This window comes from Odontesthes bonariensis, chromosome 23 (genome assembly GCF_027942865.1).
Source record: "Odontesthes bonariensis isolate fOdoBon6 chromosome 23, fOdoBon6.hap1, whole genome shotgun sequence".
Lineage (NCBI taxonomy): Eukaryota > Metazoa > Chordata > Actinopteri > Atheriniformes > Atherinopsidae > Odontesthes > Odontesthes bonariensis.
Window position 1 is genome coordinate 445,359 of NC_134528.1, and position 24,849 is coordinate 470,207.

Sequence of the window (24,849 nt, forward strand, 5' to 3'; positions counted from 1 at the left end):
TGTTGTCTGGCAGGCGGCAGCAGAAGCTGCCGGGTCACATGACTCACGGCTTGTTTTGTTATGGAAACGATAGAAATGAAAACCAAACAGGAAGTCATTTTTAAACCATTTATTGACCCAAAATCAGAACTCAAAATGTCACATGACTGAAAACTAAAGCAGAAGAAGAACTCTGGATGGCTCCTCCCCCTGGTGGCTCCTCCCCCGGGCCGTCCTCCTTCAGGTGGGTTTGGCCCTCTTGGCTGCGGGCGCCTCACCTGCACAGGTGAACACAGAGAGCTCAGGTCAGGACCGAGTCCACAGAACGCCACACATCCCCAGGGATTCAACGATTCAGTCCGTCTGGTACCAACTCGGTTCAGCCCAGATATTTGGGACTGAATCGTTGAATCCCTGGGGATGTGTGGCGTTCTGTGGAGTCTGAGGTGAAAACGGGTCGACGTGACGTCGGTCCGGCGCCACTGATGCAGAACGAGAACACGCTGAAGGAGGTCCCGGGAGGTTCTGGCTCCAGGAGGTCTGGATCCAGTCCACTGGGTCAGGTTCAGGTTCTGTTGTAGTTCTGCAGAACCGCACCAGGATCAACCCGCTCGGTGTTCTGATTCTGACGGTCGGACTCGTCTTCACCTCAGACTCAGCTGGACCGACCCGGGAGAAAACTTACAGTCCGCCGGGTCCTGTGGCGCCTCCTGCTGGGTCCTCAGCGTGAACACGGCGCCGCTGGCGGTCTGCCTGGTTTCTGCACACACACACGCACGCACACACGCACGCACGCACGCACACACACACACACACTGTGGTCAGAGGGTTTCTGACAGCATCAGCAGAACTTTACTGGGTCAGAACCAACCTGCATGCAGCAGAGCAGCTCTGCAGGTGGAGGACACGGCTTCTTTGGCATCTCCGTCTGACAAACCGAAGAGCAACGCTCTGAGGGCCACATCAGGAAAACATCGGGAACACATCGGGAACACATCGGGATCACAAACACATCGGGAACACATCGGGAACACATCGGGAACACAAACACATCAGGAACACATCGGGAACACAAACACATCAGGAACACATCGGGAACACATCGGGAACACATCGGGAACACAAACACATCGGGAACACAAACACATCGGGAACACAAACACATCGGGAACACAAACACATCAGGAACACATCGGGAACACATCGGGAAAACATCGGGAACACATCGGGAACACATCGGGAACACAAACACATCGGGAACACATCGGGAACACATCGGGAACACATCGGGAACACAAACACATCAGGAACACATCGGGAACACATCGGGAACACATCGGGAACACATCGGGAACACATCGGGAACACATCAGGAACACATCGGGAACACAAACACATCGGGAACACAAACACATCGGGAACACATCGGGAACACATCGGGAACACATCGGGAACACATCGGGAACACATCAGGAACACATCGGGAACACAAACACATCGGGAACACATCGGGAACACATCGGGAACACAAACACATCGGGAACACATCGGGAACACATCGGGAACACATCGGGAACACAAACACATCGGGAACACATCGGGAACACATCGGGAACACAAACACATCGGGAACACAAACACATCGGGAACACATCGGGAACACATCAGGAACACATCGGGAACACATCGGGAACACATCAGGAACACATCAGGAACACAAACACATCGGGTACACAAACACATCGGGAACACAAACACATCGGGAACACATCGGGAACACATCAGGAACACATCGGGAACACAAACACATCGGGAACACATCGGGAACACATCAGGAACACAAACACATCGGGAACACATCAGGAACACATCGGGTACACAAACACATCGGGAACACATCGGGAACACATCGGGAACACGAACACATCGGGAACACATCAGGAACACATCGGGAACACATCGGGAACACATCGGGAACACATCGGGAACACAAACACATCAGGAACACATCGGGAACACATCGGGAACACAAACACATCGGGAACACATCGGGAACACATCGGGAACACATCAGGAACACATCGGGAACACAAACACATCGGGAACACATCGGGAACACATCAGGAACACATCGGGAACACATCGGGAACACATCAGGAACACAAACACATCGGGTACACAAACACATCGGGAACACATCGGGAACACAAACACATCGGGAACACATCGGGAACACATCGGGAACACAAACACATCGGGAACACATCAGGAACACATCAGGAACACATCGGGAACACAAACACATCGGGTACACAAACACATCGGGAACACAAACACATCGGGAACACATCGGGAACACATCAGGAACACATCAGGAACACAAACACATCGGGAACACATCGGGAACACATCAGGAACACATCAGGAACACAAACACATCGGGAACACATCGGGAACACATCGGGAACACAAACACATCGGGAACACATCGGGAACACATCAGGAACACAAACACATCGGGAACACATCGGGAACACATCAGGAACACAAACACATCGGGTACACAAACACATCGGGAACACATCGGGAACACATCGGGAACACAAACACATCGGGAACACATCGGGAACACATCAGGAACACAAACACATCGGGAACACATCAGGAACACATCAGGAACACAAACACATCGGGTACACAAACACATCGGGAACACATCGGGAACACATCGGGAACACAAACACATCGGGAACACATCGGGAACACATCAGGAACACAAACACATCGGGAACACAAACACATCGGGAACACATCGGGAACACAAACACATCGGGAACACATCGGGAACACAAACACATCGGGAACACAAACACATCGGGAACACATCGGGAACACATCGGGAACACAAACACATCGGGAACACAAACACATCGGGAACACAAACACATCGGGAACACATCGGGAACACATCAGGAACACATCGGGAACACAAACACATCGGGAACACATCGGGAACACATCGGGAACACATCGGGAACACATCGGGAACACATCGGGAACACAAACACATCGGGAACACATCAGGAACACATCGGGAACACAAACACATCGGGTACACAAACACATCGGGAACACATCGGGAACACATCAGGAACACAAACACATCGGGAACACATCGGGAACACATCAGGAACACATCAGGAACACATCGGGAACACATCGGGAACACATCAGGAACACAAACACATCGGGAACACATCGGGAACACATCAGGAACACATCAGGAACACATCGGGAACACATCGGGAACACATCAGGAACACATCAGGAACACATCGGGAACACATCGGGAACACAAACACATCAGGAACACATCGGGAACACATCAGGAACACATCGGGAACACATCAGGAACACATCGGGAACACAAACACATCGGGAACACATCAGGAACACATCGGGAACACAAACACATCGGGAACACATCGGGAACACATCAGGAACACATCAGGAACACATCGGGAACACATCGGGAACACATCAGGAACACATCGGGAACACATCGGGAACACATCGGGAACACAAACACATCAGGAACACATCGGGAACACATCGGGAACACAAACACATCGGGAACACATCAGGAACACATCAGGAACACATCGGGAACACAAACACATCAGGAACACATCGGGAACACATCGGGAACACATCAGGAACACATCGGGAACACAAACACATCGGGAACACATCGGGAACACATCAGGAACACATCGGGAACACATCAGGAACACATCAGGAACACAAACACATCGGGAACACATCGGGAACACATCGGGAACACATCGGGAACACATCGGGAACACATCGGGAACACAAACACATCGGGAACACATCGGGAACACATCAGGAACACATCGGGAACACATCGGGAACACATCAGGAACACAAACACATCGGGTACACAAACACATCGGGAACACATCGGGAACACATCGGGAACACAAACACATCGGGAACACATCGGGAACACATCGGGAACACAAACACATCGGGAACACATCAGGAACACATCAGGAACACATCGGGAACACAAACACATCGGGTACACAAACACATCGGGAACACAAACACATCGGGAACACATCGGGAACACATCGGGAACACAAACACATCGGGAACACATCGGGAACACATCGGGAACACAAACACATCGGGAACACATCGGGTACACAAACACATCGGGAACACAAACACATCGGGAACACAAACACATCGGGAACACATCGGGAACACATCAGGAACACATCGGGAACACAAACACATCGGGAACACATCGGGAACACATCGGGAACACATCGGGAACACATCGGGAACACAAACACATCGGGAACACATCGGGAACACATCGGGAACACATCGGGAACACATCGGGAACACATCGGGAACACAAACACATCAGGAACACATCGGGAACACATCGGGAACACAAACACATCGGGAACACATCGGGAACACATCGGGAACACAAACACATCGGGAACACATCGGGAACACATCAGGAACACATCGGGAACACATCGGGAACACATCAGGAACACAAACACATCGGGTACACAAACACATCGGGAACACATCGGGAACACAAACACATCGGGAACACATCGGGAACACAAACACATCGGGAACACATCAGGAACACATCAGGAACACATCGGGAACACAAACACATCGGGAACACATCGGGAACACATCGGGAACACATCGGGAACACAAACACATCGGGAACACAAACACATCGGGAACACATCAGGAACACATCGGGTACACAAACACATCGGGAACACAAACACATCGGGAACACATCAGGAACACATCAGGAACACAAACACATCGGGAACACATCGGGAACACATCAGGAACACATCAGGAACACAAACACATCGGGAACACATCGGGAACACATCGGGAACACATCGGGAACACAAACACATCGGGAACACATCGGGAACACATCAGGAACACAAACACATCGGGAACACATCGGGAACACATCAGGAACACATCAGGAACACAAACACATCGGGTACACAAACACATCGGGAACACATCGGGAACACATCGGGAACACATCAGGAACACAAACACATCGGGAACACATCGGGAACACATCGGGAACACAAACACATCGGGAACACATCGGGAACACATCAGGAACACATCGGGAACACAAACACATCGGGAACACATCGGGAACACATCGGGAACACATCGGGAACACAAACACATCGGGAACACATCAGGAACACATCGGGAACACAAACACATCGGGTACACAAACACATCGGGAACACATCGGGAACACATCGGGAACACAAACACATCGGGAACACATCAGGAACACATCAGGAACACAAACACATCGGGAACACATCGGGAACACATCAGGAACACATCAGGAACACATCGGGAACACATCGGGAACACATCAGGAACACATCAGGAACACATCGGGAACACATCGGGAACACAAACACATCAGGAACACATCGGGAACACATACACATCGGGAACACATCAGGAACACATCAGGAACACATCGGGAACACAAACACATCAGGAACACATCGGGAACACATCGGGAACACATCAGGAACACATCGGGAACACAAACACATCGGGAACACATCGGGAACACATCAGGAACACATCGGGAACACATCAGGAACACATCAGGAACACAAACACATCGGGAACACATCGGGAACACATCGGGAACACATCGGGAACACATCGGGAACACAAACACATCGGGAACACATCGGGAACACATCAGGAACACATCGGGAACACATCGGGAACACATCAGGAACACAAACACATCGGGTACACAAACACATCGGGAACACATCGGGAACACATCGGGAACACAAACACATCGGGAACACATCGGGAACACATCGGGAACACATCGGGAACACAAACACATCGGGAACACATCAGGAACACATCAGGAACACATCGGGAACACAAACACATCGGGTACACAAACACATCGGGAACACAAACACATCGGGAACACATCGGGAACACATCGGGAACACAAACACATCGGGAACACATCGGGAACACATCGGGAACACAAACACATCGGGAACACATCGGGAACACATCGGGAACACAAACACATCGGGAACACATCGGGAACACATCGGGAACACATCAGGAACACATCAGGAACACAAACACATCGGGAACACATCAGGAACACAAACACATCGGGAACACATCGGGAACACATCGGGAACACATCAGGAACACATCAGGAACACAAACACATCGGGTACACAAACACATCGGGAACACATCGGGAACACATCGGGAACACATCAGGAACACAAACACATCGGGAACACATCGGGAACACATCGGGAACACAAACACATCGGGAACACATCGTGAACACATCGGGAACACATCGGGAACACATCGGGAACACAAACACATCGGGAACACATCAGGAACACATCGGGAACACAAACACATCGGGTACACATCGGGAACACATCGGGAACACAAACACATCGGGAACACATCGGGAACACATCGGGAACACAAACACATCGGGAACACATCAGGAACACATCAGGAACACAAACACATCGGGAACACATCGGGAACACATCAGGAACACAAACACATCGGGAACACATCGGGAACACATCAGGAACACATCGGGAACACATCGGGAACACATCAGGAACACAAACACATCGGGAACACATCGGGAACACATCGGGAACACAAACACATCGGGAACACATCGGGAACACATCAGGAACACATCGGGAACACAAACACATCGGGAACACATCGGGAACACATCAGGAACACATCGGGAACACATCGGGAACACATCGGGAACACATCGGGAACACAAACACATCGGGAACACATCAGGAACACATCGGGAACACAAACACATCGGGTACACAAACACATCGGGAACACAAACACATCGGGAACACATCAGGAACACATCAGGAACACAAACACATCGGGAACACATCAGGAACACATCGGGAACACAAACACATCGGGAACACATCAGGAACACATCGGGAACACAAACACATCGGGTACACAAACACATCGGGAACACATCGGGAACACATCGGGAACACAAACACATCGGGAACACATCAGGAACACATCGGGAACACATCGGGAACACATCAGGAACACATCAGGAACACATCGGGAACACATCGGGAACACATCGGGAACACATCAGGAACACATCAGGAACACATCGGGAACACATCGGGAACACATCAGGAACACATCAGGAACACCTGTAAGTCAACACTTAAACACTGACTCTAACCTGATACGCACACAGTGTGTGTCGATCACTGATTGGAGGATACAGGTTGGTGACATCATACGGTCCTCTGAGCTCCAGAGCCTGAAAACACAAAGATCAGATTAGAGAAGTACGGTGGCCCCAAAGGGTCAAAACTACAGAGCCACAAGGCTCTGAAGGACCGGTCCAAACCAATGGGCAGAACTAACCCAAACACTCCCACCCAAACACTCCCACCCAAACGCTCCCAGCCAAACGCTCCCAGCCAAACTCCCAGCATGCTTTGCAGAGGAAAAGAGGAGGAGACCACAGATCGGTGACTCACCTTCTCAGCTGCGCTGGACAGGATCACATTCTGAAAAACACAAAACACCTTTCAGGTTACATCTGTGATGTCAGTGATGATGTCACACAGCAGACCACCAATCCCACGCCAGGCCCACGGCGCACACCTTTCCTTTGCAGCTCTCCATCAGACACACGGCGTTGGCGATGGTGTAGCGCCTCATGGTGGAGTCTCTGATGGCGGCGGCGTAGGACACCTCGAACACCACACCTCTGTCTATGGCCTGCCAACACACACAAGCTCTGAGTCATTCCTTTGAGGAGTGTTCAGGAATAGTTCTCCAGGCTTCTTGAAGGACATCCCAAAGCTCTTCTTTGGATGTGGGCTGCCTTTTGTTGCGTTCTCTGCCAACATGACCCCACACTGCTTCAGTAATGTTGAGGTCTGGGCTCTGGGGAGGATTCATCCCTCCATCAGACCTGCTGCCGCTGATTTTCAGTCCACTTCTTGTGTCATCCCAACCCAGTCTCACAGCAAAACGTGTGATAGCTACGTTGGTCCTCAAGGGAAAACGTGGTATTGTCACAATTTGGCCCCCAAAATTGTGACAATACCACGTTTTATTTGGCCTATTCATTTACATTGCTCCATAGCAACCACCTTAACAACGGTACAAAATGTTTTATTGTTACGTTTTTTCAAGGAGATACTAAAATCTTTGGCGAAACTAATAAACGAAAGATCGTCTACATTCTTATGAAAATATGATGCATAGATCTCGCTAGAAATGCCATCGAAATGCATACAGATGCTTTCTTAAAATGTTATGTTTTTCACAGAAAAAAAGGTCGACAGTCGGCCATTTTCTTTCTTTAGCTGAGGGAAACTTGATAGTCACGTGACCTGGTTGCGAAGCAATGTAAATGAATAGGCCAAATAAAACGTGGTATTGTCACATTTTTGGGGGCCAAATTGTGACAATACCACGTTTTCCCTTGTGGACCAACGTAGCTATCACATATTTTCTGTGAGACTGGGTTGTCCTTTGGCACAGCTCAGCCTTTTCTCCCTGTTTCCCTTCCTTAAGAACGGCTTCTTGACAGCCACCCTTCCATGGAGCCCATTTCTGATCAGGCTTGGGCCAACAGCAGATGGATCAGCTGAAGGTCCAGATGCATCTCTCAGCTCCTGTGTCAGGTCTTTGCTGGATTTTTTCCTCTTTCTTAAGGACATCACTTTCAGATCCTGTTCATCTGCTGGAGATAGTTCTTTAGGCCTGACACTTCTTCTTCTGTCCTCCACTTGTCCAGTTTCCTCAAATGTTTTAAGGACACACTGCACACCATGCTGAGATATGCCAAGTTTCCAGCTAACAGCTCTTTGGGAATCAGCTTGTTGCTGCAGAAATCCTGTTTTCTGTCTGTCACACTGTGTTATCTTTGCTGTTTTTCACACATGCAGCTAAAGAAATGGGAACAAATCTTAATTCCAGCCTAAAACCCACAAAGAGCTTCTAGATTATTCATTTCTGGTGGCATAAAACAGTTTAATCATTTCATTTATATTAATTGTTCCATAATTAGTCATCAGATTATATTTTCTATTCCTTTTTTAAGCTTTAAATTGAATCTTATTTACTTTTTCTTGATGTTGAATAACATATAATTCTTATTTTTGTCTGTTTTTTTCCTACTTTTCTACTTTTAGACGTGATAACGTTCATTATTTTGGGATTAGGATTTTTTTTTAAACTGAATTTCTTATATTAATTTGACTCTTTTGGTAACTGAAAGCAGTTTTAACGTAAATGTACAAAAAAGTTGAAACTATGAAGCTGTTTTTCACACATGCAGCTAAAGAAATGGGAACAAATGATGTGTCTCTGTGACAGGCTGCTGGGAACAAAGTGCCTAAAGATCCAGTTTAAAATGTGGACACAACACTGGTCCATCCCTTGAGTTAGGAGCCTTTTTCCTGCCTGAATGGTTCACAGCTCAGAGTTAAGTGGCTTAACGAAGAAAAAACACATTCCTCTGAAGATGCTCAGGTACAAGGGCTGAAGAGAGGGAAGAAGCAGAAAACTCTGAGAGCTTCAGGAAGCTGCAGAACTGCTGATCATGGCTCTGTTTTGTTTTTGGTTTTTTTGTTTTTTTTAAATGTTTTTCTGTTTTCTTTTGTGGGTTTTTTTGTGTTTTATTTTGTGTTTTTTTGAGTTTTATTTTGTGTTTTTTGTGTTTTATTTTGTGTTTTTTGTGTTTTATTTTGTGTTTTTTGAGTTTTATTTTGTGTTTTTTGTGTTTTATTTTGTGTTTTTTGTGTTTTATTTTGTGTTTTTCTGTTTTATTTTGTGTTTTTTCTGTTTTATTTTCTGTTTGTTCTGTTTTATTTTGTGTTTTTTCTGTTTTATTTTGTGTTTTTTCTGTTTTATTTTGTGTTTTTTCTGTTTCATTTTGTGTTTTTCTGTTTTATTTTGTGTTTTTTGTGTTTTATTTTCTGTTTTATTTGGTGTTTTTTCTGTTTTTCTGCAGAACTGCTGATCAGGCTGTGAGGTGTAGCAAACAACAGTAAAGTGTGTGTTGTCACCCCGTTGATCGGCGCTCTCTTGAAGAAGAAGGGCAGTTTCTCCGTCACTGAGATGCAGACGATGTCGACCTCGTACAGCATGCACGCCGCCTGGAGACAGAGAGTTCTGACATGTTAAAGTACCACAGCGTAAATCCTGCTTGTTGTTGTTTTCATTTTTAAGTAATGTAAGTTCAGAACATTGTGACATTTTTCTTTTCTTTATTGCCGTTGTAAGACTTGTTTGTTTTGGGAGTTGAGATGAACAGAGTGAAGCTCACATGAAACAGTTTCTCTGTGGTCGGCTGGACAGCGAGGAGGTCGAAGCGACGATACTCCGGCTCGTTCGGCCTCTGAGCGCACATACAGACACAATCAGACACTCACCTCTCAGGTTATTGATCTATAGGCTCGGATCAACACTCACAAAGTGACTGGAGTCTGACATCACCACCGTCAGCCTGTTCAGAACTCTGATTGGTCGAGAGCGGCCCTGAACCACAGGCAGCTGATCAATCAGCTCATTGATCGGCGTAGGGGTGGGGACTTCCTGCAGAGAGGAAACAAACACAATTTACTTTATTGATCAGTGATTAATGATCAGAAGTACAGGGGTTACATCTGGGGTACATCTGTGTCCCAGCTGGGGTACAGCTGGGGTACAGCTGGAGTACAGCTGGGGTACAGCTGGGGTACAGCCGGAGTACAGCTGGAGTACAGCTGGGGTACAGCCGGAGTACAGCTGGGGTACAGCCGGGGTACAGCTGGAGTACAGCTGGGGTACAGCTGGGGTACAGCTGGAGTACAGCTGGAGTACAGCTGGAGTACAGCTGGGGTACAGCTGGAGTACAGCCGGAGTACAGCCGGAGTACAGCTGGAGTACAGCTGGAGTACAGCTGGAGTACAGCTGGGGTACAGCTGGGGTACAGCTGGAGTACAGCTGGAGTACAGCTGGGGTACAGCTGGAGTACAGCCGGAGTACAGCCGGAGTACAGCTGGGGTACAGCCGGAGTACAGCTGGGGTACAGCTGGAGTACAGCTGGAGTACAGCTGGAGTACAGCTGGGGTACAGCTGGAGTACAGCCGGAGTACAGCCGGAGTACAGCTGGAGTACAGCTGGAGTACAGCTGGGGTACAGCTGGAGTACAGCCGAAGTACAGCTGGGGTACAGCCGGAGTACAGCTGGGGTACAGCTGGGGTACAGCTGGAGTACAGCTGGAGTACAGCTGGAGTACAGCTGGAGTACAGCTGGGGTACAGCTGGGGTACAGCTGGGGTACAGCTGGGGTACAGCCGGAGTACAGCTGGGGTACAGCTGGGGTACAGCCGGAGTACAGCTGGAGTACAGCTGAGGTACAGCTGGGGTACAGCCGGAGTACAGCTGGGGTACAGCCGGAGTACAGCTGGGGTACAGCCGGAGTACAGCTGGGGTACAGCCGGAGTACAGCTGGGGTACAGCTGGGGTACAGCTGGGGTACAGCTGGAGTACAGCCGGAGTACAGCTGGAGTACAGCCGGAGTACAGCTGGGGTACAGCTGGGGTACAGCTGGGGTACAGCTGGGGTACAGCTGGGGTACAGCCGGAGTACAGCCGGGGTACAGCTGGGGTACAGCTGGAGTACAGCTGGGGTACAGCCGGAGTACAGCTGGGGTACAGCCGGAGTACAGCTGGGGTACAGCCGGAGTACAGCTGGGGTACAGCCGGGGTACAGCTGGGGTACAGCTGGGGTACAGCTGGAGTACAGCCGGAGTACAGCCGGAGTACAGCTGGGGTACAGCCGGAGTACAGCTGGAGTACAGCTGAGGTACAGCTGAGGTACAGCTGAGGTACAGCCGGAGTACAGCTGGGGTACAGCTGGAGTACAGCTGGAGTACAGCTGGGGTACAGCTGGAGTACAGCTGGGGTACAGCTGAGGTACAGCCGGAGTACAGCTGGGGTACAGCCGGAGTACAGCTGGAGTACAGCCGGAGTACAGCTGGGGTACAGCTGGAGTACAGCTGGAGTACAGCTGGGGTACAGCTGGGGTACAGCTGGGGTACAGCTGGAGTACAGCTGGGGTACAGCCGGAGTACAGCTGGGGTACAGCTGGAGTACAGCTGGAGTACAGCTGGGGTACAGCCGGAGTACAGCTGGGGTACAGCCGGAGTACAGCTGGAGTACAGCTGGGGTACAGCCGGAGTACAGCTGGGGTACAGCCGGAGTACAGCTGGGGTACAGCTGGAGTACAGCTGGAGTACAGCTGGAGTACAGCTGGAGTACAGCTGGGGTACAGCTGGGGTACAGCTGGGGTACAGCTGGAGTACAGCTGGAGTACAGCTGGGGTACAGCCGGAGTACAGCTGGAGTACAGCTGAGGTACAGCTGGAGTACAGCTGGGGTACAGCTGGGGTACAGCTGGGGTACAGCTGGGGTACAGCTGGAATACAGCTGGGGTACAGCCGGAGTACAGCTGGAGTACAGCTGGAGTACAGCTGGGGTACAGCTGGAGTACAGCTGGGGTACAGCTGGAGTACAGCTGGAGTACAGCTGGAGTACAGCCGGAGTACAGCTGAGGTACAGCTGGAGTACAGCTGGGGTACAGCTGGAGTACAGCTGGGGTACAGCTGGGGTACAGCTGGGGTACAGCTGGGGTACAGCTGGGGTACAGCTGAGGTACAGCTGGAGTACAGCTGGGGTACAGCTGGGGTACAGCTGGGGTACAGCTGGGGTACAGCTGGAATACAGCTGGGGTACAGCCGGAGTACAGCTGGAGTACAGCCGGAGTACAGCTGGGGTACAGCTGGGGTACAGCTGGGGTACAACATGTTTACAGGCAGCTAAAACTCCTTAATCAGAGTAAGAATGGTTTGTGTGTGACAGTGTTTTTCTCACCTGTTTCTTCTTGGTCGTGGGCTCAAACACATAGTTGATGGCGATGGTGGAGAAACCCACTGTGGGAGTAACAGAGACACTCGTTAAAACGCAGTCCACCTGTTGTCTGGAGCTGTTTTCATGGCACAACCACACAGGTGAGTCTGAATACCCGAACAATAAGGAAAGCACAGAATGTTCTCACCCGGGACATCATCTGTCTGAGCTGCTTCCTTCAGGCGCTTTGGATCACCCAAAACCAAAAAGAGTTAAGAGTTTTTTATGCCATCTGAGAGCTTAACAGATCAAAAACCTGTGAAATATCACTTAAAGTTATGAGTGCCCATGTAATGAGGCTGTGTGACGTTCTTCCTGTCGTGCACGCTCAGGACGGGTGATTGGATCAGAGAGAAGTTTTAATGCAACCTGTTGGTTTCCTGAGCTCGGCTGCTTTTTGAATGGCTCTGTATGAATTGGATTTGATTGGCTTAAATCAAACTGTATCTTTGAAGTGGCTTGAGGTGACTTTATTTGGGATTTTGGGCTATATAAACAGAATTTATTTCAATTGAAAAAACTGTTATTTGTTCCTTATGGAAGTAAAAAAAAAACTTCAGGATTTTCTTCTTCTCTTATTTCCGGGACAGTTCGAATATCATGGCTTGTTGTTGTTGTTGTTGTTGTTGTTGTTACAACCTGCCGGTAAACACTGATTAACACACCACTGACTGAAGGAAAGTTTAATCGATTTAAAGTTCATCTAAATAGTTTTTTAACTTTAATTTCTTTTAATTGCGGTATTTTTTAACGGAGTCTGGTGTCAGTTTGCTGTCTGTTTTTCTGAGCTCATCAGCTGATCACAGCTTATTCAAAGTGATGGGTCAGTTGTTCTCATCTCCAGCCGGAACGGAGGAGGGACCCCCGGACACAGCAGCGGACCCGCAGCGCTGCTGGTGGGGTCCCGGTTCTGTCAGAGGCGGCGCCGCCACGGCCGCTGCAGAACTCCGGCTATAAAAGTGCTGATTTAAGGCTGCGGACACTTACGGTGAGCGGCCGTCTCCACCACGCTCTGCAGCCTGCTTCTGTCCGCAGAAAACAACACGTTCAGGTCCATGAACGCCGACATGACGCCGATACGACACGAGGGCCCGGCCGAAAGGCATGCTGGGAGAATGAGTCAAAATACAGCAGGCGCCATGTTGCATTCCGAGAACCTCGGAAAAAAGGAGATCTCGCCTCAGTCTGGCAGAGCGGGTCAGATCTGTCCGGGGTTTGGCTGCTGGTTCTGTTGGTTTCACACTGAAACGGATTCTGTTGGCTTCTCAGTCACAGCTCCCAGCGTTTCAGCTCACAATAAACATGTAAGAAAATCTAAGTAAATAAAAACAATGGCTCGGTTCCAACAGGTGGCGCAGCTGCGCAGCCTGCCGATGAACGAGCAGCAGAAGAAGAAGAAGAAGAAGAAGAAGAAGAGGTCAGCCCTGATATAAGCCGGACACGCGTGCACATGCAGTGAATTCACAGCTGACTTTGTGAATCTGACTGATCTGATGACTGATGACAGAACCGAACAGAACCGAACAGATCTGGTGACTTTCTAAGGTTCGGACGGACAGATGTTTTCAAGGTTTCACACAAACTAACACATAACTGGAACATGTCATTGTGCGCGGGCGTGTTTCTGTGCGTGTGTGTGTGGTTGAACCCAAAACCATGTTGTTGTTGTTGTTGGAACATGTAAACAAACTTACTGACAGAAAGTGTTTGAGCAGAAGTTTAAAGCTGCCTAAAGACGGAGTGATGTTTGGATGTCCTGAACTTACTTTTTCACTTCAGTTCAATAAAACTTTATTAATCCCGGAAAGATCCCAGGAAATATATTCCTGCAGTATTAATTATTATCAAAGATCAGCTGTTACAGATAACAGGATAAAACATAAGAGAGGAAGGTGTATGAGAAACCTTCAGAGGTCTCCATCAGTGGGTCGGGCTGTTGTTTCTGTTGCTTAGCAACAGCTCAGCTGATGATGTCACACACAGCGTCAGCAGGTAGCTGATGATGTCACACAGCGTCAGCAGGTAGCTCAGGTGAACTCTCTCAGCAGACAACATGGACAGAAGCTCACAGCCAGCAGTTCAACATCTGGGCTGCAGAGAATCCAGGTCCAGGATTACAGCATCTGTTGTTAACCAGCAGATGCTGTAACTGTATGTAGTATGTAGTATGTAGTATGCAGTATGTAGTATGTAGTATGCAGTATGTAGTATGTAGTATGCAGTATGTAGTATGTAGTATGTAGTATGCAGTATGGAAGTATGCAGTATGCAGTATGTAGTAGGAAGTATGCAGTATGGAAGTATGCAGTATGCAGTATGTAGTATGCAGTATGGAAGTATGTAGTATGCAGTATGTAGTATGCAGTATGTAGTATGTAGTATGTAGTATGTAGTATGCAGTATGGAAGTATGCAGTATGCAGTATGTAGTAGGAAGTATGCAGTATGGAAGTATGCAGTATGCAGTATGCAGTATGTAGTATGCAGTATGTAGTATGCAGTATGTAGTATGTAGTATGCAGTATGTAGTATGTAGTATGCAGTATGTAGTATGTAGTATGTAGTATGCAGTATGGAAGTATGCAGTATGTAGTAGGAAGTATGCAGTATGGAAGTATGCAGTATGCAGTATGTAGTATGCAGTATGGAAGTATGTAGTATGCAGTATGTAGTATGCAGTATGCAGTATGTAGTATGTAGTATGCAGTATGGAAGTATGCAGTATGCAGTATGTAGTATGCAGTATGGAAGTATGTAGTATGCAGTATGTAGTATGCAGTATGCAGTATGCAGTATGTAGTATGTAGTATGTAGTATGCAGTATGTAGTATGTAGTATGCGGTATGCAGTATGTAGTATGCAGTATGCAGTATGTAGTATGCAGTATGCAGTATGCAGTATGGAAGTATGTAGTATGCAGTATGCAGTATGTAGTATGCAGTATGCAGTATGTAGTATGTAGTATGTAGTATGCAGTATGTAGTATGTAGTATGCAGTATGCAGTATGTAGTATGCAGTATGTAGTATGCAGTATGCAGTATGTAGTATGTAGTATGCAGTATGTAGTATGCAGTATGCAGTATGCAGTATGGAAGTATGTAGTATGCAGTATGCAGTATGTAGTATGCAGTATGCAGTATGTAGTATGTAGTATGCAGTATGGAAGTATGTAGTATGCAGTATGTAGTATGTAGTATGTAGTATGCAGTATGGAAGTATGTAGTATGTAGTATGCAGTATGAAGTATGTAGTATGCAGTATGGAAGTATGCAGTATGTAGTATGTAGTATGTAGTATGGAAGTATGTAGTATGTAGTATGCAGTATGTAGTATGTAGTATGCAGTATGCAGTATGCAGTATGTAGTATGCAGTATGTAGTATGCAGTATGGAAGTATGTAGTATGCAGTATGCAGTATGAAGTATGTAGTATGCAGTATGCAGTATGCAGTATGTAGTATGCAGTATGCAGTATGTAGTATGTGGTATGTGGTATGCGGTATGCGGTATGCGGTATGCAGTATGCAGTATGTAGTATGCAGTATGCAGTATGCAGTATGCAGTATGTAGTATGTAGTATGCAGTATGTAGTATGCAGTATGCAGTATGTAGTATGTAGTATGCAGTATGCAGTATGTAGTATGGTAGTATGCAGTATGTTATATGTAGTATGCAGTATGGAAGTATGTAGTATGCAGTATGTAGTATGTAGTATGTAGTATGCAGTATGGAAGTATGCAGTATGTAGTATGTAGTATGCAGTATGCAGTATGTAGTATGTAGTATGCAGTATGTAGTATGTAGTATGCAGTATGTTATATGTAGTATGCAGTATGTAGTATGTAGTATGTAGTATGCAGTATGTAGTATGTAGTATGCAGTATGTAGTATGGTAGTATGCAGTATGTTATATGTAGTATGCAGTATGTAGTATGTAGTATGTAGTATGCAGTATGTAGTATGTAGTATGCAGTATGTAGTATGTAGTATGTAGTATGCAGTATGTAGTATGTAGGATGCAGTATGTAGTATGTAGTATGCAGTATGTAGTATGTAGTATGTAGTATGCAGTATGTAGTATGTAGTATGCAGTATGTAGTATGCAGTATGCAGTATGTAGTATGCAGTATGTAGTATGTAGTATGCAGTATGTAGTATGTAGTATGTAGTATGCAGTATGTTATATGTAGTATGTAGTATGCAGTATGCAGTATGTAGTATGCAGTATGTAGTATGTAGTATGCAGTATGTAGTATGTAGTATGTAGTATGCAGTATGTAGTATGCAGTATGTAGTATGTAGTATGCAGTATGTAGTATGCAGTATGTAGTATGCAGTATGCAGTATGCAGTATGTTATATGTAGTATGTAGTATGCAGTATGCAGTATGTAGTATGCAGTATGTAGTATGTAGTATGTAGTATGCAGTATGTAGTATGTAGTATGTAGTATGTAGTATGCAGTATGCAGTATGTAGTATGTAGTATGCAGTATGTAGTATGCAGTATGTAGTATGCAGTATGTAGTATGTAGTATGTAGTATGCAGTATGTAGTATGTAGTATGCAGTATGTTATATGTAGTATGCAGTATGTTATATGTAGTATGCAGTATGTAGTATGTAGTATGCAGTATGTTATATGTAGTATGCAGTATGCAGTATGTAGTATGTAGTATGTTGTATGTAGTATGCAGTATGGAAGTATGTAGTATGTAGTATGTTGTATGTAGTATGCAGTATGGAAGTATGTAGTATGTAGTATGTTGTATGTAGTATTCAGTATGGAAGTATGTAGTATGTAGTTTGCATTTGAAACATTTTCAGGTGAGAAAGTAGTCGTTTAGACCCCCAAGGTGTTGAAAATCTGACAAAATACCGGCTGTTTACAATTTTGTTCCCACGAATTCGGTTCTAAAGCTAGCCGCAGTGAGCAACGCACTTCCGGTTATGCCGTTTTGACTGCTCTCGTCCCGTTAACGGAATTTGACCGTTCAAATGGCGATGGGCGACGTCACGTTACGTTGCATCTTGGGTAGTTAGAGTGTGACAAGTAACCTCATGATGCATACCCAACATTTCGGCGAATCTAGTATGCATCCGGGAGTAGTATGACTAGTATGACTAGAAGGAATAGTAGGAGAAGTAGGCGGTTTCGAACACAGCCTCTGTCTGCTCAGGACTCTCTGCAGTTTTTGTTCTGACAGTTTCCAACTGCAGCCACGGTTCCACTGTGCCCTGCTCCATGTCTGCAGGCAGGAGAACCAGACCAGACCGGTTCAGCCCACTTCAGCCAGACCAGACCAGTTCAGCCCACTTCAGCCAGACCAGACCACTTCAGCCCACTTCAGCCAGACCAGACCAGTTCAGCCCACTTCAGCCAGACCAGACCGGTTCAGCCCACTTCAGCCAGACCAGACCGGTTCAGCCCACTTCAGCCAGACCAGACCGGTTCAGCCCACTTCAGCCAGACCAGACCGGTTCAGCCCACTTCAGCGTCCTCCAGCCCAAAATGGCCGCCCTGCTCAGACCTTTGAGGACCCTTTTCTCCGCCGGTCAGCCGACCCGCTGCTGCTCAGACTTCGTGTCCAGGATGAGGTTCGGGAGCTCGTCCCACTGACTGATGACCTGATTGATTAGTTATTGATTAGTTATTGATTGATTATGGATCCGTCCTCTCAGGTACATGAACCGGCTGAAGGAGGACGATGAGGCGTGTGCCGCAGCGCTCCAGGAGGGCCACATCTTCCTGTTCCACCGCCTGAGTCCTCTGCTGCAGCACCAAGACACGGGAACCCTCCGACCCGTCAGCCTCAGCTGCCCAGGTACGTCAGAGCCAAGACCAGAACCACAGGTTAGACCAGAACCACAGGTCAAGACCAGGACCACAGGTAGACCAGAACCACAGGTTAGACCAGGACCACCTCAGAGCCAAGACCAGGACCACAGGTAGACCAGGACCACAGGTAGACCAGAACCACAGGTTAGACCAGGACCACAGGTTAGACCAGGACCAAGACCAGAACCACCTCAGAGCCAAGACCAGGACCACAGATAGACCAGGACCACAGGTAGACCAGGACCACAGGTTCCAGAACCAGTCCACAGAGGTAGAGTTCAGCATCAGGCTCAGGTCGGTGCCTCTCAAACAGAAATTTTTTGCTCTTGTTCCAGATTTGCGGTCGGTCCTGGAGAGATTCGGCTCTGACGGATCTCTGCTGAAGGAGTCGGTTCTGATTGGCTGCTCTGAACAGAACCAAACTCAGTTCTGTCTGGATGTTGGTATGAATAGATGCAGTTTGGATGAATGTGTTGGATAATGTGGATGATTCTGGTGTGTGTTCAGGAGAACTGGACCTGATTCTGGTTTTTGTTCAGGAGAACTGGACCAGGCAGCAGTAGCTGCAGAGTGTCAGGGAACCTTCATCGATCTGAGGAAAGCCTTCTTTCTCCTGCCAGGACCAGAGGCGCCCCTCGTGGCCAAGGTGGGTAACTACACTCTGAGGTTCTATGTGATCCAGTCCAGGTTCTGGTCCATGTTGTGGTCCATGTTCTGGTCCATGTTGTGGTCCATGTTCTGGTCCATGTGCTGGTCCATGTTGTGGTCCATGTTCTGGTCCATGTTCTGGTCCATGTTCTGGTCCATGTGCTGGTCCATGTTCTGGTCCATGTTGTGGTCCATGTGCTGGTCCATGTTGTGGTCCAGGTTCTGGTCCATGTTCTAGTCCATGTTCTGGTCCATGTTCTGGTCCATGTGCTGGTCCATGTTCTGGTCCATGTTGTGGTCCATGTTCTGGTCCATGTGCTGGTCCATGTTCTGGTCCATGTTGTGGTCCATGTGCTGGTCCATGTTGTGGTCCATGTTGTGGTCCTGACGCCGGTCTTCCTGCAGGCTCAGGCTCTGCTGCGATGGCATCAGACCCACAGGTTCTGCAGTGCTACAGGCCACCCGACCCAGCGGAACCAGGCCGGCAGCCAGAGGGTCTGCAGCAGCAGTTCTATAGTCTACTACCCAAAGGTGATGACCGAGAACCGAACCCGCCCTGAGTCTGATCAGAACCAAACCCAATTTAAACCAGACCGTGGTAAAATGCAGTCTAACGGTTTTCTAACGGTTTTCTAACGTTATTAAAACATTTTCTGACTGTTTTCTAACGTTTTCTAACATTTTCTGACTGTTTTCTAACGTTTTCTAACGTTTTCTGACTGTTTCCTGACTGTTTTCTAACGTTTTCTAACATTTTCTGACTGTTTTCTAACGTTTTCTAACGTTTTCTGACTGTTTTCTAACGTTTTCTGACTGTTTTCTGATTGTTTCCTGACTTTTCCTGACTGTTTTCTGACTGTTTTTCTAACCGTTTCCTGACTGTTTCCTGACTTTTTTCTTGACTGTTTTCTGACTGTTTTCTGTTTTCCTGACTGTTTTCTGACTGTTTTCTAACCGTTTCCTGACTGTTTCCTGACTTTTTTCTTGACTGTTTTCTGACTGTTTTCTGTTTTCCTAACCGTTTCCTGACTGTTTCCTGACTTTTTTCCTGACTTTTTTCTGACTGTTTTCTGACTGTTTTCTAACCGTTTCCTGACTGTTTCCTGACTTTTTTCTTGACTGTTTTCTGTTTTCCTGACTGTTTTCTGACTGTTTTCTAACTGTTTTCTGACTGTTTCCCTGCAGATGTCTCCGGTGGTGATCGTCCTGGTTTCCGATGGAAAGCGGTGTCTCCTTGGCCGTCAGGCGTCTTTTCCTCGGGGGCTGTACAGCGCTCTGGCCGGTTTCTGTGACATGGGTCAGTATCACCTGCTGACACACCTGAGTATCACCTGATGACACACCTGAGTATCACCTGATCACACACCTGAGTATCACCTGATGACACACCTGAGTATCACCTGATGACACACCTGAGTATCACCTTCTGACACACCTGAGTATTACCTGATGACACATCTGAGTATCACCTGCTGACACACCTGAGTATCACCTGATCACACACCTGAGTATCACCTGCTGACACACCTGAGTATCACCTGCTGACACACCTGAGTATCACCTGCTGACACACCTGAGTATCACCTGATGACACACCTGAGTATCACCTGCTGACACACCTGAGTATCACCTGATCACACACCTGAGTATCACCTGATCACACACCTGAGTATCACCTGATCACACACCTGAGTATCACCTGCTGACACACCTGAGCATCACCTGATCACACACCTGAGTATCACCTGCTGACACACCTGAGTATCACCTGATGACACACCTGAGTATCACCTGATGACACACCTGAGTAACACCTGATGACACACCTGAGTATCACCTGATGACACACCTGAGTATCACCTGATGACACACCTGAGTATCACCTGCTGACACACCTGAGTATCACCTGATCACACACCTGAGTATCACCTGATGACACACCTGAGTATCACCTGATGACACACCTGAGTATCACCTGCTGACACACCTGAGTATCACCTGATCACACACCTGAGTATCACCTGCTGACACACCTGAGTATCACCTGATCACACACCTGAGTATCATCTGATCACACACCTGAGTATCACCTGATCACACAACTGAGTATCACCTGATGACACACCTGAGCATCACCTGATCACACACCTGAGTATCACCTGATCACACACCTCAGTATCACCTGATCACACACCTGAGTATCACTTGATGACACACCTGAGTATCACCTGCTGACACACCTGAGTATCACCTGATGACACACCTGAGTATCACCTGCTGACACACCTGAGTATCACCTGATCACACACCTGAGTATCACTTGATGACACACCTGAGTATCACCTGCTGACACACCTGAGTATCACCTGATGACACACCTGAGTATCACCTGATGACACACCTGAGTATCACCTGCTGACACACCTGAGTATCACCTGATGACACACCTGAGTATCACCTGATCACACACCTGAGTATCACCTGATCACACCCCTGAGTATCACCTGATCACACCCCTGAGTATCACCTGATCACACACCTGAGTATCACCTGATGACACACCTGAGTATCACCTGATGACACACCTGAGTATCACCTGCTGACACACCTGAGTATCACCTGATGACACACCTGAGTATCACCTGATCACACACCTGAGTATCACCTGCTGACACCCCTGAGTATCACCTGATCACACCCCTGAGTATCACCTGATCACACACCTGAGTATCACCTGATGACACACCTGAGTATCACCTGCTGACACCCCTGAGTATCACCTGATCACACACCTGAGTATCACCTGATGACACACCTGAGTATCACCTGATCACACACCTGAGTATCACCTGATGACACACCTGAGTATCACCTGATCACACACCTGAGTATCACCTGATGACACACCTGAGTATCACCTGCTGACACACCTGAGTATCACCTGATCACACACCTGAGTATCACCTGATGACACACCTGAGTATCACCTGATCACACACCTGAGTATCACCTGATGACACACCTGAGTATCATCTGATCACACACCTGAGTATCACCTGATCACACAACTGAGTATCACCTGATGACACACCTGAGCATCACCTGATCACACACCTGAGTATCACCTGATCACACACCTCAGTATCACCTGATCACACACCTGAGTATCACTTGATGACACACCTGAGTATCACCTGCTGACACACCTGAGTATCACCTGATGACACACCTGAGTATCACCTGCTGACACACCTGAGTATCACCTGATCACACACCTGAGTATCACTTGATGACACACCTGAGTATCACCTGCTGACACACCTGAGTATCACCTGATGACACACCTGAGTATCACCTGATGACACACCTGAGTATCACCTGCTGACACACCTGAGTATCACCTGATGACACACCTGAGTATCACCTGATCACACACCTGAGTATCACCTGATCACACCCCTGAGTATCACCTGATCACACCCCTGAGTATCACCTGATCACACACCTGAGTATCACCTGATGACACACCTGAGTATCACCTGATGACACACCTGAGTATCACCTGCTGACACACCTGAGTATCACCTGATGACACACCTGAGTATCACCTGATCACACACCTGAGTATCACCTGCTGACACACCTGAGTATCACCTGATGACACACCTGAGTATCACCTGCTGACACCCCTGAGTATCACCTGATCACACCCCTGAGTATCACCTGATCACACCCCTGAGTATCACCTGATCACACACCTGAGTATCACCTGATCACACACCTGAGTATCACCTGCTGACACACCTGAGTATCACTTGATGACACACCTGTATGTCCCCCCCATGCTCATCCTTCAAAACTGCATGATTCTGGTTCTGGTGTGTCTGACTGGTTCTGGGTCTGGTTCTGGTGTGTCTGACTGGTTCTGGTGTTTCTGACTGGTTCTGGGTCTGGTTCTCATGTGTCTGACTGGTTCTGGTTCTGGTGTGTCTGACTGGTTCTCATGTGTCTGACTGGTTCTAGTTCTGGTGTCTCTGACTGGTTCTGGTGTGTCTGACTGGTTCTGGTTCTGGTGTCTCTGACTGGTTCTGGTGTGTCTGACTGGTTCTGGTTCTGGTGTCTCTGACTGGTTCTGGTGTTTCTGACTGGTTCTCATGTGTCTGACTGGTTCTGGTTCTGGTGTGTCTGACTGGTTCTGGTTCTCATGTGTCTGACTGGTTCTGGTTCTGGTTCCAGGGGAGACTCTGGAGCAGACCCTGTGCAGGGAGGTGGCAGAGGAGGTGGGACTGGAGGTCCGGAGTCTGTCCTACAGCTCGTCGCAGCACTGGCCGTTTCCTAACAGCTCCTTCATGCTGGGCTTCCACGCCACCGTAAGCCCCGCCCACTCCCAGGTGAGCCCCGCCCACTCTACAGGTGCTTTCTTTGTGTACGTTCCGCCGTCATTTGACCTGCTGCGGTTCCCACGCAGCTGGACGTGGACCGCTCGGAGCTGGAGGACGCTCGCTGGTTCAGCCCGGAGGAAATCGCCGGCGCCCTGCAGGTGAAGACCCCGCCCAGGTCCGGCGACCCCCCCGTCCTCTGGCTGCCTCCCAGGCACGCCGTCGCCAACCACCTGATCACGGAGTGGTGGGAGCGGCAGCGCCGCGGCGAGGGCTCGGCGTGATGTCAGAACATGATGTCAGAACACAGCGAGCAGCTGATGGCGCTCCGATTCTGGCCCTGCTCCGATTCTGGCCCCGCCCCCTGGTCAGCACTTCTGTTTTTCCCTCCATGAGCCAACTTTGCACTGTTACAGTCGCCTCGGGAGGATATTTGTAACGCACAATTCCTCAGCAAACACATGGCATTGCCCTCGTGCCAAACCAAGGATGTCACGTGTCCACAACAATATCAGCAAATGGCATTTATTTCAAACGAACCGGGATGTGTTCAGAACAGAATAAACCATCTGGAGCGATCCTGAGGCCATTCAAATTCATGTTTCACAACACTGACGACATGTTGAGATGTTGTGAAGAAGTAGTTGACAAAAACAAAAAAGCGTTGGCCTATTGTGAATGTCTCACTGAGTAAAGTCTACAGAACATTTGATCATGTTGTGACTTGGTGTGTTTTTTATGTTTTCTCATTGATCACAGAAAAACTAACTGAAACAAATGTATAGAAAATGCAATAAAGTCAAAATGAAATGATAATGAAACGGCAGTGACGCACTCTATAGTACACAATAAAATGTATAGGCCTATGGCATCTTATGAGATGTTGGCT

General features: G+C 48.0%; 2 protein-coding genes across 3 annotated transcripts; one reads left to right on the forward strand and one right to left on the reverse strand.

Moving 5' to 3' along the window:
• Positions 1 to 94: 94 nt before the first annotated feature.
• On the reverse strand, positions 95 to 14,213 carry rpp30 (ribonuclease P/MRP 30 subunit). Its single transcript, XM_075457409.1, has 11 exons — positions 14,086 to 14,213; positions 13,063 to 13,121; positions 10,621 to 10,743; positions 10,475 to 10,546; positions 10,215 to 10,304; positions 7,798 to 7,914; positions 7,671 to 7,700; positions 7,410 to 7,447; positions 851 to 930; positions 665 to 739; positions 95 to 257 (listed from the first exon to the last, which is right to left on the reverse strand). The coding sequence occupies exons 1-11, from the start codon at positions 14,165 to 14,167 to the stop codon at positions 220 to 222; spliced, it is 804 nt and encodes a 267-aa protein (XP_075313524.1). The 5' UTR covers positions 14,168 to 14,213; the 3' UTR covers positions 95 to 219.
• Positions 14,172 to 24,672, forward strand: nudt13 (nudix (nucleoside diphosphate linked moiety X)-type motif 13). Of its 2 annotated transcripts, none has more exons than XM_075457408.1 (9): positions 14,172 to 14,668; positions 18,350 to 18,692; positions 18,777 to 18,919; positions 19,269 to 19,376; positions 19,473 to 19,579; positions 19,987 to 20,112; positions 20,767 to 20,878; positions 23,818 to 23,972; positions 24,050 to 24,672. In XM_075457408.1, exons 2-9 carry the CDS (start codon positions 18,607 to 18,609, stop codon positions 24,242 to 24,244), a joined length of 1,032 nt encoding a protein of 343 aa, XP_075313523.1. In that variant the 5' UTR covers positions 14,172 to 14,668; positions 18,350 to 18,606; the 3' UTR covers positions 24,245 to 24,672. The 2 variants fall into 2 exon arrangements, with proteins under 2 accessions (XP_075313523.1, XP_075313522.1); XM_075457407.1 differs by having other exon boundaries at positions 14,172 to 14,643.
• Positions 24,673 to 24,849: the final 177 nt, after the last annotated feature.

Coding starts and splice junctions, on each gene's coding strand:
- nudt13 (XM_075457408.1), top strand. CDS start 18,607: ATGGCCGCCCTGCTCAGACCTTTGAGGACCCTTTTCTCCGCCGGTCAG. Junction 19,377..19,472: donor TCAGTTCTGTCTGGATGTTG/GTATGAATAGAT, acceptor GTTTTTGTTCAG/GAGAACTGGACCAGGCAGCA. Junction 19,580..19,986: donor AGGCGCCCCTCGTGGCCAAG/GTGGGTAACTAC, acceptor GTCTTCCTGCAG/GCTCAGGCTCTGCTGCGATG.
- rpp30 (XM_075457409.1), bottom strand. CDS start 14,167: ATGTCGGCGTTCATGGACCTGAACGTGTTGTTTTCTGCGGACAGAAGC. Junction 7,701..7,797: donor TGGAGAGCTGCAAAGGAAAG/GTGTGCGCCGTG, acceptor TGTGTTTTTCAG/AATGTGATCCTGTCCAGCGC. Junction 931..7,409: donor CCGTATGATGTCACCAACCT/GTATCCTCCAAT, acceptor TGTGGCCCTCAG/AGCGTTGCTCTTCGGTTTGT.